At 23.8% G+C, this 15,488-nt stretch overlaps 1 protein-coding gene across 1 annotated transcript in view; it reads right to left on the bottom strand.

Moving 5' to 3' along the window:
* Nucleotides 1–15,488, bottom strand: part of LOC132924272 (neurexin 1) — a 238,808-nt gene that overhangs the window by 18,347 nt on the left and 204,973 nt on the right. Inside the window, exons 8-11 of the mRNA XM_060988475.1 lie at nt 14,507–14,665; nt 12,500–12,655; nt 2,062–2,169; nt 416–614 (exon numbers count right to left, since the gene is read on the bottom strand). Coding sequence (XP_060844458.1) covers nt 416–614; nt 2,062–2,169; nt 12,500–12,655; nt 14,507–14,665 — 622 coding nt within the window. The remainder of the gene's footprint in view (nt 1–415; nt 615–2,061; nt 2,170–12,499; nt 12,656–14,506; nt 14,666–15,488) is intronic.

Here is a 15,488-nt window from a genome sequence, read left to right as displayed (position 1 = left end):
GTCCGGTAACGTATACATGGTAGCGAATTAACTACCCTACATACAATTTCAACCACATTTTTAACTGAGCTAAGTTGAATTAAGGTCAAAGATCTAACTATACATTTATAACTAGATTTTTACAACAAGAGGTATACCATTATTATTTATACTATCTGTACCTATAGTGTATGAAGGCATCATTCATCATGATAAATATTAATTTCATTTAAAATATTTTTTTGTTTAGATTACAATATAATAAAAAAAAACAATATAGACAACTTATTGAATTAATGATTAAATTAAACTAATACAGAAAAATGAAGGAAGTTAAGGTCTCAAGGATCTGTGATCAACCTTTGACATAAACTCTAAACGAATGATAATGTTAATATTCTTCTAAATTAAATATTTTTAACATAATATATCTTACCGTTTGTTGTGAAATCTGAAGAATAATCGTCTACGGTGCAGTGTATATCTCTATCATTGCGCCATATCGAAAATTCGTGCCATTGACCGTCGTTGACTTTAGTCTTTTCCGAACTCACTTCAGCACGAGTACCGCCAGCGCCCAAGTCCAAATACACGTAAAGTCGTCCGTCAACCATTTCAACCGCATAAATACCAGACTAGAAATAAATTAGATTTAAAAACACCAGATGAGGTACAAACAAAAATATATAACACAAACCTATTATTTTAAAATTTATATTGTTAGTTTTTAAAATTGAAAATTATTAATTAATTATCGATCAAAATTATATTGTAATGTAAGTATTGAAGTTTGTGATCACTCAATAAATAGATAGTTTTATTGGTTTAAGTATATTTTAGTTTATTGATTTAATAGGTCTCCCTTAAAATGTGTTTAAGACAAGTAAGTCTGTCTATAACTTTTATTTTAGATATTAATCTTAGTACAATAATTAGTCTGTAAACTTCACACATAATTTTGTAAATTTATAAACCTACTTTTTAAAAACCACTTTAATGTAAAAATGTTATATTCTATATAAGTTACCGATAATAAAGTAATATTTTAGAAGAGTTAGATAAGTAAATTTTAAATTGTTTTTATTATTAAGAAGAAATTGGCTATGTACTTAGCGATTTATATACTATAATACACCTGAAATATGATAATATAGACATTAATATAATTCAACTTTAAAATTGAAGTTGTTTTAATATATTTCAGACAACTATTTACATTTTATTTGGGTATATAAAATTGTATAAAATAAATTATACATAATAAAAATAAAAATAATTATACATTATAATATACATAATTTCAATAACGATTTATACTCAACGTAATAGTAAGTTACAGCAGAGCAACTTTTATATTTTTTTATCTATAGGGTAATACATTATTTTTATTTATTAGCAAATAAGATAAAAAATATATATATATAAGGTTTTAATAGGTTTCAATTTTATTAATATAATAGTAGTCAATAAATAATAATATTATCTATTTTGTATGATTTTAAGTACCTATAGATAAAAAAAAAACAGAGAAGTTTCTTTGCCGTAACTTACTGTTACATTGAGTATAAATCTTCATTGAATAGGTGACTACAATTAATATTTGGGGGGTGTTACAATTGAATTAAATTATAAATCATTTTATGTACATTGTACATAAACAAACGATTCTACGAGGTGTCATCTATCAGCATATATATTTTGAATATTTCTAAGTAATATTTTATTCCTGGAAAATTATTAAATATTAGATTTATTCATAAAAAAATTATATATATTTTCAACTATCATTAATATAAAATGCAGTTATTAAATACAATTAATTGGAAATAGTTACATTAAAGTCAGTGATTGGAATTATTTAAATACAAATTTTACAAAGCTTAAAAATTATTTTAATGTGAAGAAAAATTATATTAAAAAAAAAAAAACTACGTCTATACAGTTATTTGAAATTTATATTTTTAATGACCATGTTAATGAATTACTCTTTATAAAGAAAATGTGTATTAAGAAAAGTGTATTAAAATATGTCGATTTTGATTTAGTAGGTATTTCTGATATGACATTATTAAATTTACTTACAGTATGTTCAGTTTGACCTCTGCTGAAAAATAATAGACCATCTGGCTCGTTGGTTCGAAACTTTACTGAAATCGAACCACTAGTCGTACCGTCCCAATTAGGCAGCATCTAAAAACAAACATAAATATCAAACTGTATCGTTCAAGACAATGATATAAATAATATATAAACCTTAAACAAATTCTAAGTTAATTTTATTGATTTTGATAGAAAATAGATTTAATTGTATATTTAAGTAAAAATAAGAATTTTACTCCTGCAGTAATTTAAGTATTATATATATATCCATTTTCAATATTATAGTATCTAACATAAATACAGATTACAAATAATATAGGTAGTGTTATTTAATTAACTAGATATTAGATATATTATTTATTTATTATTAAATATCAAAATATATTTTTATGCCATAAGATCATGACAATTAATAATAATCTTTATTTGAATACATGGGTATTTTTTCATTTGTACATATGTCTATTTTAATATAAATTTATATATTTACAACATAATGTGCATAGATATTTATTATAAAATCACAAAATAGGTACTATCGAATTTTCTTATATCTATTCTATAATTTATTTATAATAATCTTATCACAATTAGAGATTGTAAAATCCATAATAACAGTTATTGATGGAGGTACATTTTTGAACCTCCTTTGAATAATAATTTAGTACGATCCAAAAAGTATATTAACGATAATAATAATTACAAGCTTGTGTATTTAAATGTAATTAAAATAACTATTAATCTTTCAATTCATGAAACCACCTAAACAATTCTATTAGACATTTAAAAAATAATAAATATCTTTACAATTTATTTAGTAACATAATAATAGTAATGGTCTCTGTTTTTCTATTTTCTGATGTACATAACGTTGTGATATAAGTAACAATGGTATTTCTGATTTAATTTACTATAAAATAGTCGTCTGTCAATTCAATGAAAACGACTGTTTAAAATGTTTTAATTAATTACTATGAAAGTACGTTTTTCATAGTATCCATAAGAATTTGTTCTGTAAAATACGTCAAATAATTTTATGTTAATGTGTATATTAATTTATAAGTAATATTTATTTTATTTATTTATACGCCCAACTGGAACTGTATTTAAAGGAAGTAGTTAATTAACTAATTAAAATATTAAAAACTAGATCAGTGAATTTTTTTTTTTTTTAATATAATTTGATGCACTCTACTTTAATAATATTATACATATTGACACGTTAAAATGTTAAAATTGAAAACATGGTGTTTGCATATTTAGGGCTTATAAAGAACCAATACGAGTAACTGAAGATAGTAAAACATTTAAAGTAAAGTAATTTTGAATTGCAAAATAGTGCAATCTTACGTATATATATATATATCTTCCTGCTGAATTATTCTGATAGTCAAAAGGAGGGGGAGTATTTCAACAGGAAATTCTATTTTTATCCTAACGATTGTATATTCTCAATATATTTTTGTACGTGATGTGAAATGTAATAATATCATCAAACTCCAAAACGAATAAAAAAAAATTTGACTAAATAAAGATACATATAGAACAGGTAGATAAGTAAAAAATAGAAACATTGAACAAAACGAAAATAAAAAGAACATAATAATATGCGAAACAATATATATTTAAAATCACTAGCTACATAAATGTCTTGAAACTTCTACTAATAATACACTGTCCCCGGGGCCCAAGGTGGGCTAGGAAGAGATTAATTTTTATTTATCTTTATTAATCTTTATAATAAAGTTGGTATGTCGAATCAGCTATAATTATTTGAAGATATTTACAATGATATTACCAGAAAACTTTATGTAAACAATTGTAACTTCAGATACAAAGTTTTCCCCAAGTTCAATACCATTAGTCGATTTTTGACTTTTGTAGACAACATGTAAGTGTATACTGTTTATTTTAATAATTATTATACCAAATTATCGTTGTAATTGAGTTCATATCAAATAGTATTTTAAACGGAATTAATTCCAAATCAAATCTAATAGAAATTATTTGAAATTACTTGAACAAAAAAGTGAAAAATGTCATATTACAATTTTGATCTAGTAAAACGTTCATTATACAAAAAGTGTATAATTTTTTATTGTTAGTGAAATTTAATTAATTTAAGATTCATTAAAAATGTCTGATTATTTCTTTTAATGTTATATAATATTATTTCAATAAAGTTTCATGATTAAACCTTAATTACTAATTTTCGTTCATTTTTTATGATTATTGTAAATTAATGACTATTTAATGGAGCAAAACTTTGATATGCTTTTCTATATTCATTTGTAAAAAGAAACAATTATTAAATATTTAAACAATATATTATTAAAATAAATTCTGTCATTCAAGTATAATTGATATATTTATATATTTATATTTTAATCGAAGTCAGAATTTATTTAATTCTCAGGGTTTAAAACTTTACCTGTTAATTTAAGTTACTTTATTATAATTTAAATAAACATATTTAACTCTAGTAAACTATATTTAAAATTAGGTGTATAACAGCAATACAGCATAGACTAAAATGCGCAAGATGTATCAATAAATGCAACGTGCCTAAGAGCTGGATTAAATAATTGAGAAAAACAAGGACACATCATCTAAAAACTATAAAGTTTAGGTTTACATAGTAATAATAAAATAAAATAATAGATTATAGTTATGTAAACTAAATATTTGTAGGCACTATACAATATAATATTACTATTGAACTCTTAGTCATATAAATTATTTTATTATTTACTATACGGTAGCCGGTAGGTCAAATAAGACATTTTTGCCAAAAACATTACATATTTTTAAAATGTCATTATGTGTATAAAACATAATAATATGCATTAAGTTTTAAGTTCTTACAAATAATATTTTTGAATTACAGTAAAATAATAAAAGCAGTTTTCTTTGCTTAAATATCTAATTTCGACCAAAATTAAACTTTAATTGCCTTGGACATTAAATTTTTTTTAAATGTTATTTTTTAAATTTTTGGTTTCAGTATGAACTGATTATAGGGAATTTTATATTAATTTTCAAGCTTGATCATTTTTATTTACATCTTTAAAAAAAAACAATCGAAAATGTCAAGTATCTATAAATTTTTATTAAGAGTCGAGTCAACATATTTAAAAAATTATATTAACTATAAAAATACTATCATGAATTCATGGTAAGAACTTCAAATATCTAAGATTATTTTAATTACAACAAAACATTAAATCAATTAAAGAGAAATGATTATTTTACACGTGAATATCAAATATAATCAAAATATAAACTTTAAACGCTCTTAAATATATTTGGTGAATTACAAGTGAAGTAATAAACTTATGCAGAACTTTATACTAAATTTTTAAATACTAGTTTTATAAATTTTAAACTATAAAATAATTTGAGAGTTTCAAAATTTTAACAAATTTCATTAAAATTTAAACTTGAAAAGCTCATAGTGAATATTTTTGGAATATCGCTCAAATATTTTTTTTTTTTATAAGTATTTAATTCCACTTATAAAAACTTATGAGAAACACTTTATTAAATGTTCAAGTGTTTTGGCAGTTGTTTTAATTGATATTAATAGAAACTAGAAACAAATCTAGATAAAATCAAAAATGTCAATATATCTCAAAGAGTGTCGAAATATTTATATAAAAATGTATAAAACTGTTGTGAAATTTATTTATCTACTATTCGTTTTTAAACTACAACAAAATATTTTCTCAATTATATAAAAGAAAATTACTTGGAATTTTTCACTTTTGACTTTCTAATGTACCATATAAATTCACTTTCCTACCATGAAATATATTGAAATTGAAAATTGAACCATTTTTTCTACTATAAAAACGGTTTTCAGGCACAAAAAAAAAAAAAATAACACTTCATTGTAAAATCAATACGTTCTTTTCTCCACTCAGAATCTAAAAGCTACATGAAAATAATTCAATAAGAACTTATATGAACATATTGACAACAGAAATTTGTATCAAGAATGTAATTTGTTACCACCGTGAAATTATATTAAAGACAAATAATCATAAAATTAATCAACTTAAATGTCTGAAGGGTTATCATGGTAGGTCATGTCGAAAATATTTTTATTTAATCATGTAGATTGATGTGCAATAAAAATTAATAATAGTTTCTTCAAAAAACTCATATAAAAAAATAAAAACTTATGTGAATTATTATGGGTTGTTTTAGTTGTATTATTTTACTATATCTGTGGTGGAATATCGTTATTGCAAAAAAGTACACGAGAACAAAGACTACAGCATGAAAACAGACAGTAATTATTTGGAGATCAGTTCAAATGTTGTATCTTTGCTTTGCCCTTTGGTCCTTAATAGGGTGAATGAGGGCTCTAAGGTTAAGAACGTCGAAGTTATTGGCAAATTAAATGGACATAAAGCAGAATAATTACATAGGATTTGCTAATGTTCTTCAATCGGTCTGTTGAATATGTCGATTTTAGATAGTTTTATCTATATTATATCTTTAGTCTGACCCTTTGTTTCCGGTTAAACTGTTTTCCATCTACTTGAGATAACACACCGCTGTAACCATTTAGTAGCCAATCGTGCAGCTTCGAAATATTAGTAATTATTTACTGAAATTTGCGAAATTCACGCTCCCACACACACGAACACAAATCCAAAATCCAGTACCCGCGAATTATTAGGTATACACGGGTGAACAATTAAGTATTAGCCGTTCACCTAGAATAATATTAATTTGATAAATTCCCAAGGTAGCAAAATAATTCTCGTGTAGTATTCGTTTAAAATTGATGATTATCTTTTTAATTCAATTTTTTTTAGTTTAAAGCGTATTGATTTTACAATAATCGGTGTTTTTATTTATTTTTTCGTGTTTGGAGACATATTATGGTAGAAAAATGTCTATGATTATAAATTTTGATGGAGGTTTATTGTAGTGAATTAGATCATTTAGATCTAGTAGGTACTTTTAGGAGGTTAAAATTTAAAATGTCCAGTATACTTTTAAAAATAATTGTTTTTATAAAATTGGTTATCAAAAAGTTATACTATCTTCATTTAAAAACGTTTTTATCGTTTACAATTATTTATCAATTAATTCAAATTTAACACACCCATTACAGTTTCTTCGTCAACGTTGAGATGAAGATGTAAATTATTTATCTCCTATTGTAGTACAATTTTAAGCATTAAGATATTTACAGTTTTCATATGAATCGATCAATCCTAATAAATGTGTAACTATTGTAGGCATAAACACAAAAATAAGTTTTGTATTCATTAACATTGTTTATTACAAAATTGATTTTGTTATATTACACTTTATAGTGTAGAAAAATACGTTATCATTTTATTTAAATGATTTATATCACTGTGTGAATTTTGAGAAAGATTTGTAGAGTTAGTACAATTCTCTACAGATTGTTTAGATACAATTTATAGTTTTACAATCTTAGGGTTAGGTGAGTAATAGAAGATAAATCAAATTACAAATATAAAATAAATTTATGTTAGTAATATTATTGTGTGTACTATCTTATTTTGTTTGGTTTACGTATCTATATACATATCCAGTTTGTACATTGAAACGTTGTATAAAATTGCAATGCACAACAGAAGTAATAATATAGCAGAATGAGTGAATAATAAAACTATTGTATACGGTTTTTTTAATCAGCATATTATTGATTTACATATTTTATTTAACTATACATATTATTATTTGGTATCAATGCCTATTGGGTATTGTATAGTAATTTTTCACTACATATATTTCATTAAACTATTCTATACGTCAATATAATCATTTTCATAACATAATTAATTAATTAAAATTTTCTAACATAATTAATTTTTAGTTTCTTTCTACTTTAATTAGTACATGAAAATAAAATAAAAATATTTCTAAAATATTTTCACCATAGTTCAAAACTTTTAAAAAATAAGTTATTTCAGTCAAATTAAAGTAAAAATATTTATTATAATTTGTTGGTGAACATCTTGCTAGTATAATGTATAAAAGTATAAGAAGTGTTCCTTTTATGCGTGGATAATATCTAAAGATTTTTAAAATACCTAGGATTTTTATTTTATAATAGCATTAATATTATTATTGGTTTCAGTTATTTCTTTTTTTGAAAACATTTCCAATATATGTATTTAATATATGTAAGTCAAATGTCACTTATTCACTCACTGTTCGCTACTTTTCAAAAACAATAAAATGTACGTACCTACTTGAAATTTGGACTAATGGTTTTTCTAACGTTCTAGATGTGGAATAAAAAAGGATTTTGAAAAAATTTTATTTTGAAGATGGCCTTACATAGTGAACTGAAATCCAATTTTATTACATGTATAAGATTGTCATTGATTACAATAAAATAGTTATTTTTATTGGATATAATTTTAAACCTGTATTGAAATGTTGTCAAAACCACATAAATGTGTTAAAAATATGTGTGGTCTTGCATTTAACGGATTTTAAGATAGGATAAATCACTGGTGTCATTTTATTTGTCATTGGCAATTATGCGCAGAGTCATATATAGTGCAATATAATTGTATATAAATATTAAATATATATATGTTGGATTACGTATGTGAATATGCCATGCATAATATATCAATACAAAATATACTCTAGTATTCAGGTATTTTGTCGATAGATATAATATTAATGTATAGCAGGTTTTTAGGAATCAAAGTTATTCTTCTTGCTAACAGAATTTACAGAAAATACCTAAAGTTTGATTTTGATATTATATGACTGCTGTTGAGTGTACCTACTGGGAAGTTAAGTAGGGTAATATTACCAAATAGTTCAAGTTATAGTGACGACAAAGGGAATTGCTACACTAATGACATGTTACTGCATTATGGCTCGCACTTAAGTAATGTCAGCTAATATTTCTTCCTAGTAACAAACCAGAAATAATTCATAATGATATTCATCTTAAGTATCTTATACAGTTGTATTTACCACAATATAACACTTAAAATACTGGAATCGTTTGACATTTGACTAAAAGTGTTCTATACATTTGAATTTATAACTTATTTTTGTAGATGATTGAAAATAATGTGCTAATTTAACAGAATAAATCAAAATTGACTATGAGATTAAATATGTACATTTATATGATATTTTGTTAAATTGTATATTTTCATTTTATTAAACATAAAATAAAATAATTAGTAATAAAGTCAAAATATTGATACTAAACATATTTTAAGTGTTTATATCCATATTTTATGAGTTAATTCATAAAATATTTTAAAATTGTTTAAAATAATTTAAAATACAAAATATTTTTTTTTAATTTTTCAAAAAGTATTTTAAATCTAATCAGTTAATTTATTTAATAATTTTTTAAGTACGAACAATGTAATTTATGATTCTAACTGGTGTAAAACTTCTTGAAATAATTCTAATAAGTCACGTCTGATTATGCTTATTTCAGACTCTCCTACATTTGGAATTTCTCGAGTGTTTGGTAAGAATCACTAATGGTCAAACCACACGCACCGTGTTCTCATGAATCACGCCTACGTGCAATGGTGGAATTCTTTTTTGACACTCGGACGATGTACATTCTACACCTAAATTCTTTAGACAGTAATATGTGTAGCTGCGTTTGTTGTATTAAAACTACTGCGTACTTAATTGCACCTATAGAAAATGCATTTTAAAATATACAAAATATTAAATTATTACTTATACTGTTATTGATCGGCTTATACGATTTCATATTAATGTGCATCTAAACTCACCTGCATATATAATAACTATACCTTTCTTTCCCTAATATGCTTTGTAATAATATGTAAGCCTTCGTTGCTGTATTATATTTTGTTTTATACAGTATCTATCAAAGCACATGATACTAGTGATACTATCAATAAATTATTTAAATCGAACATTTTTAAGTATTATTTTAAAACTATTGCTATTTCTGAGTTAAAATTAAATAAGTAGGATAGCCCGCTAATTTAGTCGTGTTTAACTTCAGTATTTATCCGTAAAATCCAATAATTTGAGAAAAAATTGCTCAATATTAGATTTACTTTTATATACTCCAAAACTATTTATTTTCTTGTGGTCCGATACATTTTTATAATATTCTGTAAGTTCATTATGATGACATATGTAGATTTGTGTATGTCTATTTCACCATCATCTTCAACTTAAAAAACTGCTTATGCTTCATCCACTACTTCTTTTAACTCTCTTTGTTTCTATAATAGCTGTTTTTTTTTTTATTAATTTTGTCTGAAATAACATTCAAAAATTCAACTACTTCATAGTGGCAAGGGCAATATAATAAAGGTAAGTAGTTCATCATGATAAGTGTGTGGTTTCTTCATTAAAATACGTTTAAAACTGATTACTTTTAGTGAATTTCGTTCTTTTTTTTATGAAATACAATCTCATATTACTTAGGATAGAATATAAGGGTTTTTGATATTACTTCCATAAAAACCATAGACATAATTTAAATTTAGCTACTTAATAATGAAATAGATATAGTGGCCTTTATTAGAAAGACTTAATTTTAAAATAATTTCAAAGAACACTAGAGTTAATAATTTATTTTTCTTACACAACAAATTATATTCTAATTATTTAATCAACTCATTAGCAAATATGCTAATTTCATTAGGTAATTCTGTTAATTTAAAAATATTTCATTGTAGTAATAATGGTATTAAAAAAATATGCGGTTTAATCTAATTTTATTATGTTACTAAATTATATACAGTGTATTATTATGTGTTATTATTATTATCATCTACTACTTTCTTACGTTATAAACATTTTTTTTTCATAAATAAATAATAATAATATCCATTTCCTTGTTAACCAAATAAACAATTGTAATATTGTACCATTAAGTACAGTCGGAAGCGATGATGATGTATTTAAAATGTATTTAAAAGTATGTTTAAAAACCTAAAATTTTCTTTGGCTCATTATTTTTTATAAACCGTAATAAGAAAAAAATTGTAAAATGATAATGGTACTTTGGTTATTAAAATATGAATACAATTTAACTATGACTTATAATATAGATAGGTTATTAGTATATAAAATTTAACAATAATAAATTAATTTTCTTAAATATTTTCATTTTACTTTAGTCAATTTTGTTTTTTGGTTAGGTCATTGTAATTAAACTTAAGAATAAATATATCCTTTGTGTTAATATACTTGGGTTAGACAAATATTTGAGTCATAATATTAAGACAGGAAAAAAATATTGTCATTTCAAGAATAGCCCAAAACGTTCGTAATGTATTGGAAATACCTTTATTCCTCGTTAGTTTCTAGAACGACGATAAAATGAAGGATAATGTATATATGTGCGAGACGGATGGCGACAATGGATGGCTCTTTAATAACGTTGCCCCAATCAATAATGAATGAACACAAGCTTTAAAAGTTTCTGAACAATTAGTGACAGCTGCCACCGCCACTGCTGTAGTGGTTTTTGACATACCATCTTAAATATCTATTAAAATTACTGTGCACTATACCTATTGTAAGCTAATGCATTAGAAAAATAATAATAATAAAGTGCATAATAAAATATGGAAAATGCATACATTTTACGTTGTATAACATTTTGCATGATTCATAAGATTTCACAATATTATTATTTGCCATTTTATTTATCTCAATACTCTAAATTATAAATTTCAATAGAAAATAATGACAGAGTTTTCAGAGTAATAATAAAAGATTAAATTATAAAGAGTAATATTTTTAAGCCAAATTCAAATAATAAAATTCATATTTCACCGATAATCAAACAATAATCTATTTTTATTTTACTGAAGGTACCTACTGAAACCCGTAGATGTTGTGTATCTAAAAGATTGAAACAGTGTATGCTTTGATTGAATACATGATAGAAAAAAATTAAACATTCAAAGATAAGGCTCGTGTTTCTCATCACGTAGCTATTATAAATCGTAAACAATATAACTAAATGTTTATAGCACACGTATACATCGATATGTTAAAATTAATTCAATAAATTAATATTTATAAAATACATGAATATTATAGCTTATATAGGCGTAAGCATAGTTTAAATAATAAATTAATATTTAGATATTATATTAAGTAAGTTATGTGATTCATTATATTCATAGAAACGCTTTTATAGTTACAAAGAATAATGATACGTACGTCATTAATCATTTTATTAAAGGTAACTTTAATTACACTAATGATGAGGAATGATGTAGTAGTTTCACTACTGTACTACAAAAATGTGAATCCTAGCTATAAATAATGATATTATTTTTATAAACAGAACTTTAGGTGTATTTAATATTGTTTTTAGTAAGTATCAAAACTTCCTGGTGTAATATGGCTGTTCTAAGATCAATAAAATATTTCTACTTACGAGGAATGATCGGGGCGTAGATAGGCACACAGGATCGTCCATTCCAAAGTCTTGGCACGAAAATTGCAATCGGCCATATACTTGTATAGTCGAAATGCCAGTTTTTCCCATTTCTAAGAAATCGTATTTATTTACGCCATCGGAAGTATACTCCACCTATAAAAGTAAGTTAAAACACCAGAAAGATCGCAAATTAATACTCTAAAAATAATTATTTTGGCATCGAGCTCTTAAATAATTTTGGCTTAAAGGTGGTTTAAATAGTTGAAATTAATCTAGATGTACGTATAATAATGTCTGCATAATTTTAAACGATTTTTGTTTAAACGAACAAAGTAATTTACATAGATACTTATTATAATTTTTTTTTTTTAATGTAAAACTCAATATTTACAATTTAATATTATTTGAACACATTATTTATAGAATTCAAAATAATCAAATTATTTTCTTTCGATTAATTTATTTTTTCGAACTGAAATCTGTCATATAAAATTACATGATTTATTGTTAGACAGGTATTAATCATCTAACATTATCATTAAAAAGCCTCCGAAACGAATTATTCACACGCGATATATCGTTTACACTTAGTAATATTATTATTACGGTACAATAAGAAATGCTTTTGTGCTCTAATATATAATTTTAAGTAGCTTATGTAAATAATACAATAATGTTAAATTGACCTAGTAACATTTAAAATAATATAAGGAACATAATATCTAAAGTAAATTCTAATTATATCATAATATTATATATGTGAAATAGCGTCAAGAACTACCACAAACAGTAAATTAATCACAGTATTATTTTTTTTTGATATGAACGCATAAATTTTACCTATTTAATACGTCGTAGCTAAAATATGAATAACATTAATCAATACAATTTTTAAAATAATAATATAAATAAAGATCCGGTAAAGACCGAACTATCAAAAAACTAAACAATCGATGATAAGTAAATACTGATAGTTATTTTATAATTATGAAAGATTTTTGATTTGTGATAATAAGTATACAATATCAGTTTTCACAGAGAAAGCAATTATAATGAACAAGGCAGTTTAAAATCAACGCATAAAAATTAATTTAAGTTGGCTTAAATATATATTAATATATTTTACATAAATATGATTGAATAATATTTTGATACTTTACATAATAACTGACGATATTGAAATAATATTTGTTTAATAAATATTTTAGTAACATATGACAATTATGATTTATTTTGTTTAATAAACTGTAATTTATCAACATCAGTTAGTGTGTAAAAGTTACAATATTTTTTTGTTCATTAATCATAATGATAAATATATATATATATATATATATATATATTAACAACGTACTAAATCAGTTAATTTCGGATGATACTTGCATTGATCATAAAATAGTCTATTCTAATTTCTAATAAACAGTATACCTACCTATAGACCTTTAAATAGTATTAATTATTTCTCAAAGACCAAGCGATTAGAAAAAAAAAACTAAGAGTAAAGATCTTAATATAGGTACGTTATACTTAGGCAAGTACAAATCTTATTTTTGATAATAAAATCAACTTATAATTCGATTCATAATTTAAATATATTTTTATCGTGATAAATTACATAAAAACAACTTCAATTGATGTTTTTATAAAATGTTGCGGGAATTCAAATTTTTATAAAGATGTTCAACACGTTTTTCATCTTAAAATAAAGGTTATTTTTTTCGGTTGTTTACGAAAATGTTTACTTTAGTCAAAGTATTTTTTTTCCACTTTTTGAAAATTACTTGAAATATAAAATAATACCAGTCTAAAGGTATTTTCCAAGTGTTTTGTGTTAAATCATTATAAAAAAAACGTGAAAATCTTTTACTAAGAATAATTTTAGTATAATATAGGTATAATTGAAGGACAAATAATAGTTTGGAACGAATATTATAAATCATAACTTATAATCAGACTATACACTTACAACAATAATTATTAAGTAAAAGTTATTATATATTTTACTTTTCGAATGCATCCCACAAAGTTTGTGCTCGCTTTTGTGCCCGGCAACGCAACGGTGTTCTCACTGCCACCCAGGTATAAGTATCCTAGGGTCAAGGACGTAAACGCACCGGCAGAACTCCCTTGTTCACCGTAAACTTCGTCTACTGTCACGGCCAGCTGTAATAAACAAAACAAATACATAATATTATAATAGCTGTTCAGAGATAGAAGAAGTGTGATACCTATTATGAGAGAAGCAAGGATAAACATAAATAAACGCACTGCATTTTTGCTTTTTTTTTCTTACACCAAATGACGTATTCTTAAAATAATTCTTATTTGCATAGTAAGTACATTTTTAGAATCATTATTATTTTAGAACTCTGGTACATAATTAAATGCCATCTACGATTATAAAATATTTCTGAGGCCTTTTTATTTTTTGCAACACAACTCTGATGGGTTTAACTGTGACATCTATTACAAGTTTTTTTTTTTGTTAAAACTACGTGGTAAATCCCCCCAAATAATAATATCATATTATAATACAAATGTAATACAAATGGGATTCATACAATTCAGAGACGTTTGTTTTGTTTGGTAAATTTTATTCAGTGACAAATAGAATGGAATTCGCATAAATCTAATTCCATTTAATTCTATTCAAATTGGAATATAAAATGCAGTTAATATATATATATATATATATATATATATATATTTGTATTTTAATACGCGTGCCAAGTTCTTAAGCCTTTATTTATTAAATTGGATTCATAAATTGTATTATACAAAAACCTCGTGCTCTACGAATAGTATACAAACATATAATATGGTAATGAATTTCAATTTTAATTTATGGCCATTAACATATTGTTTACTGTTAGTTTATATATTTTTCTTATACATGTTATACAAGATAGCAGCTAATGATCGACATTTTAGATGAAATATGGATTAAGATAACGGAAATAATCAAAAATAGTATTCCACTATTAAT

This window comes from Rhopalosiphum padi, chromosome 3 (genome assembly GCF_020882245.1).
Source record: "Rhopalosiphum padi isolate XX-2018 chromosome 3, ASM2088224v1, whole genome shotgun sequence".
NCBI lineage: Eukaryota > Metazoa > Arthropoda > Insecta > Hemiptera > Aphididae > Rhopalosiphum > Rhopalosiphum padi.
This window is presented reverse-complemented; position numbering and strand designations above follow the sequence as displayed.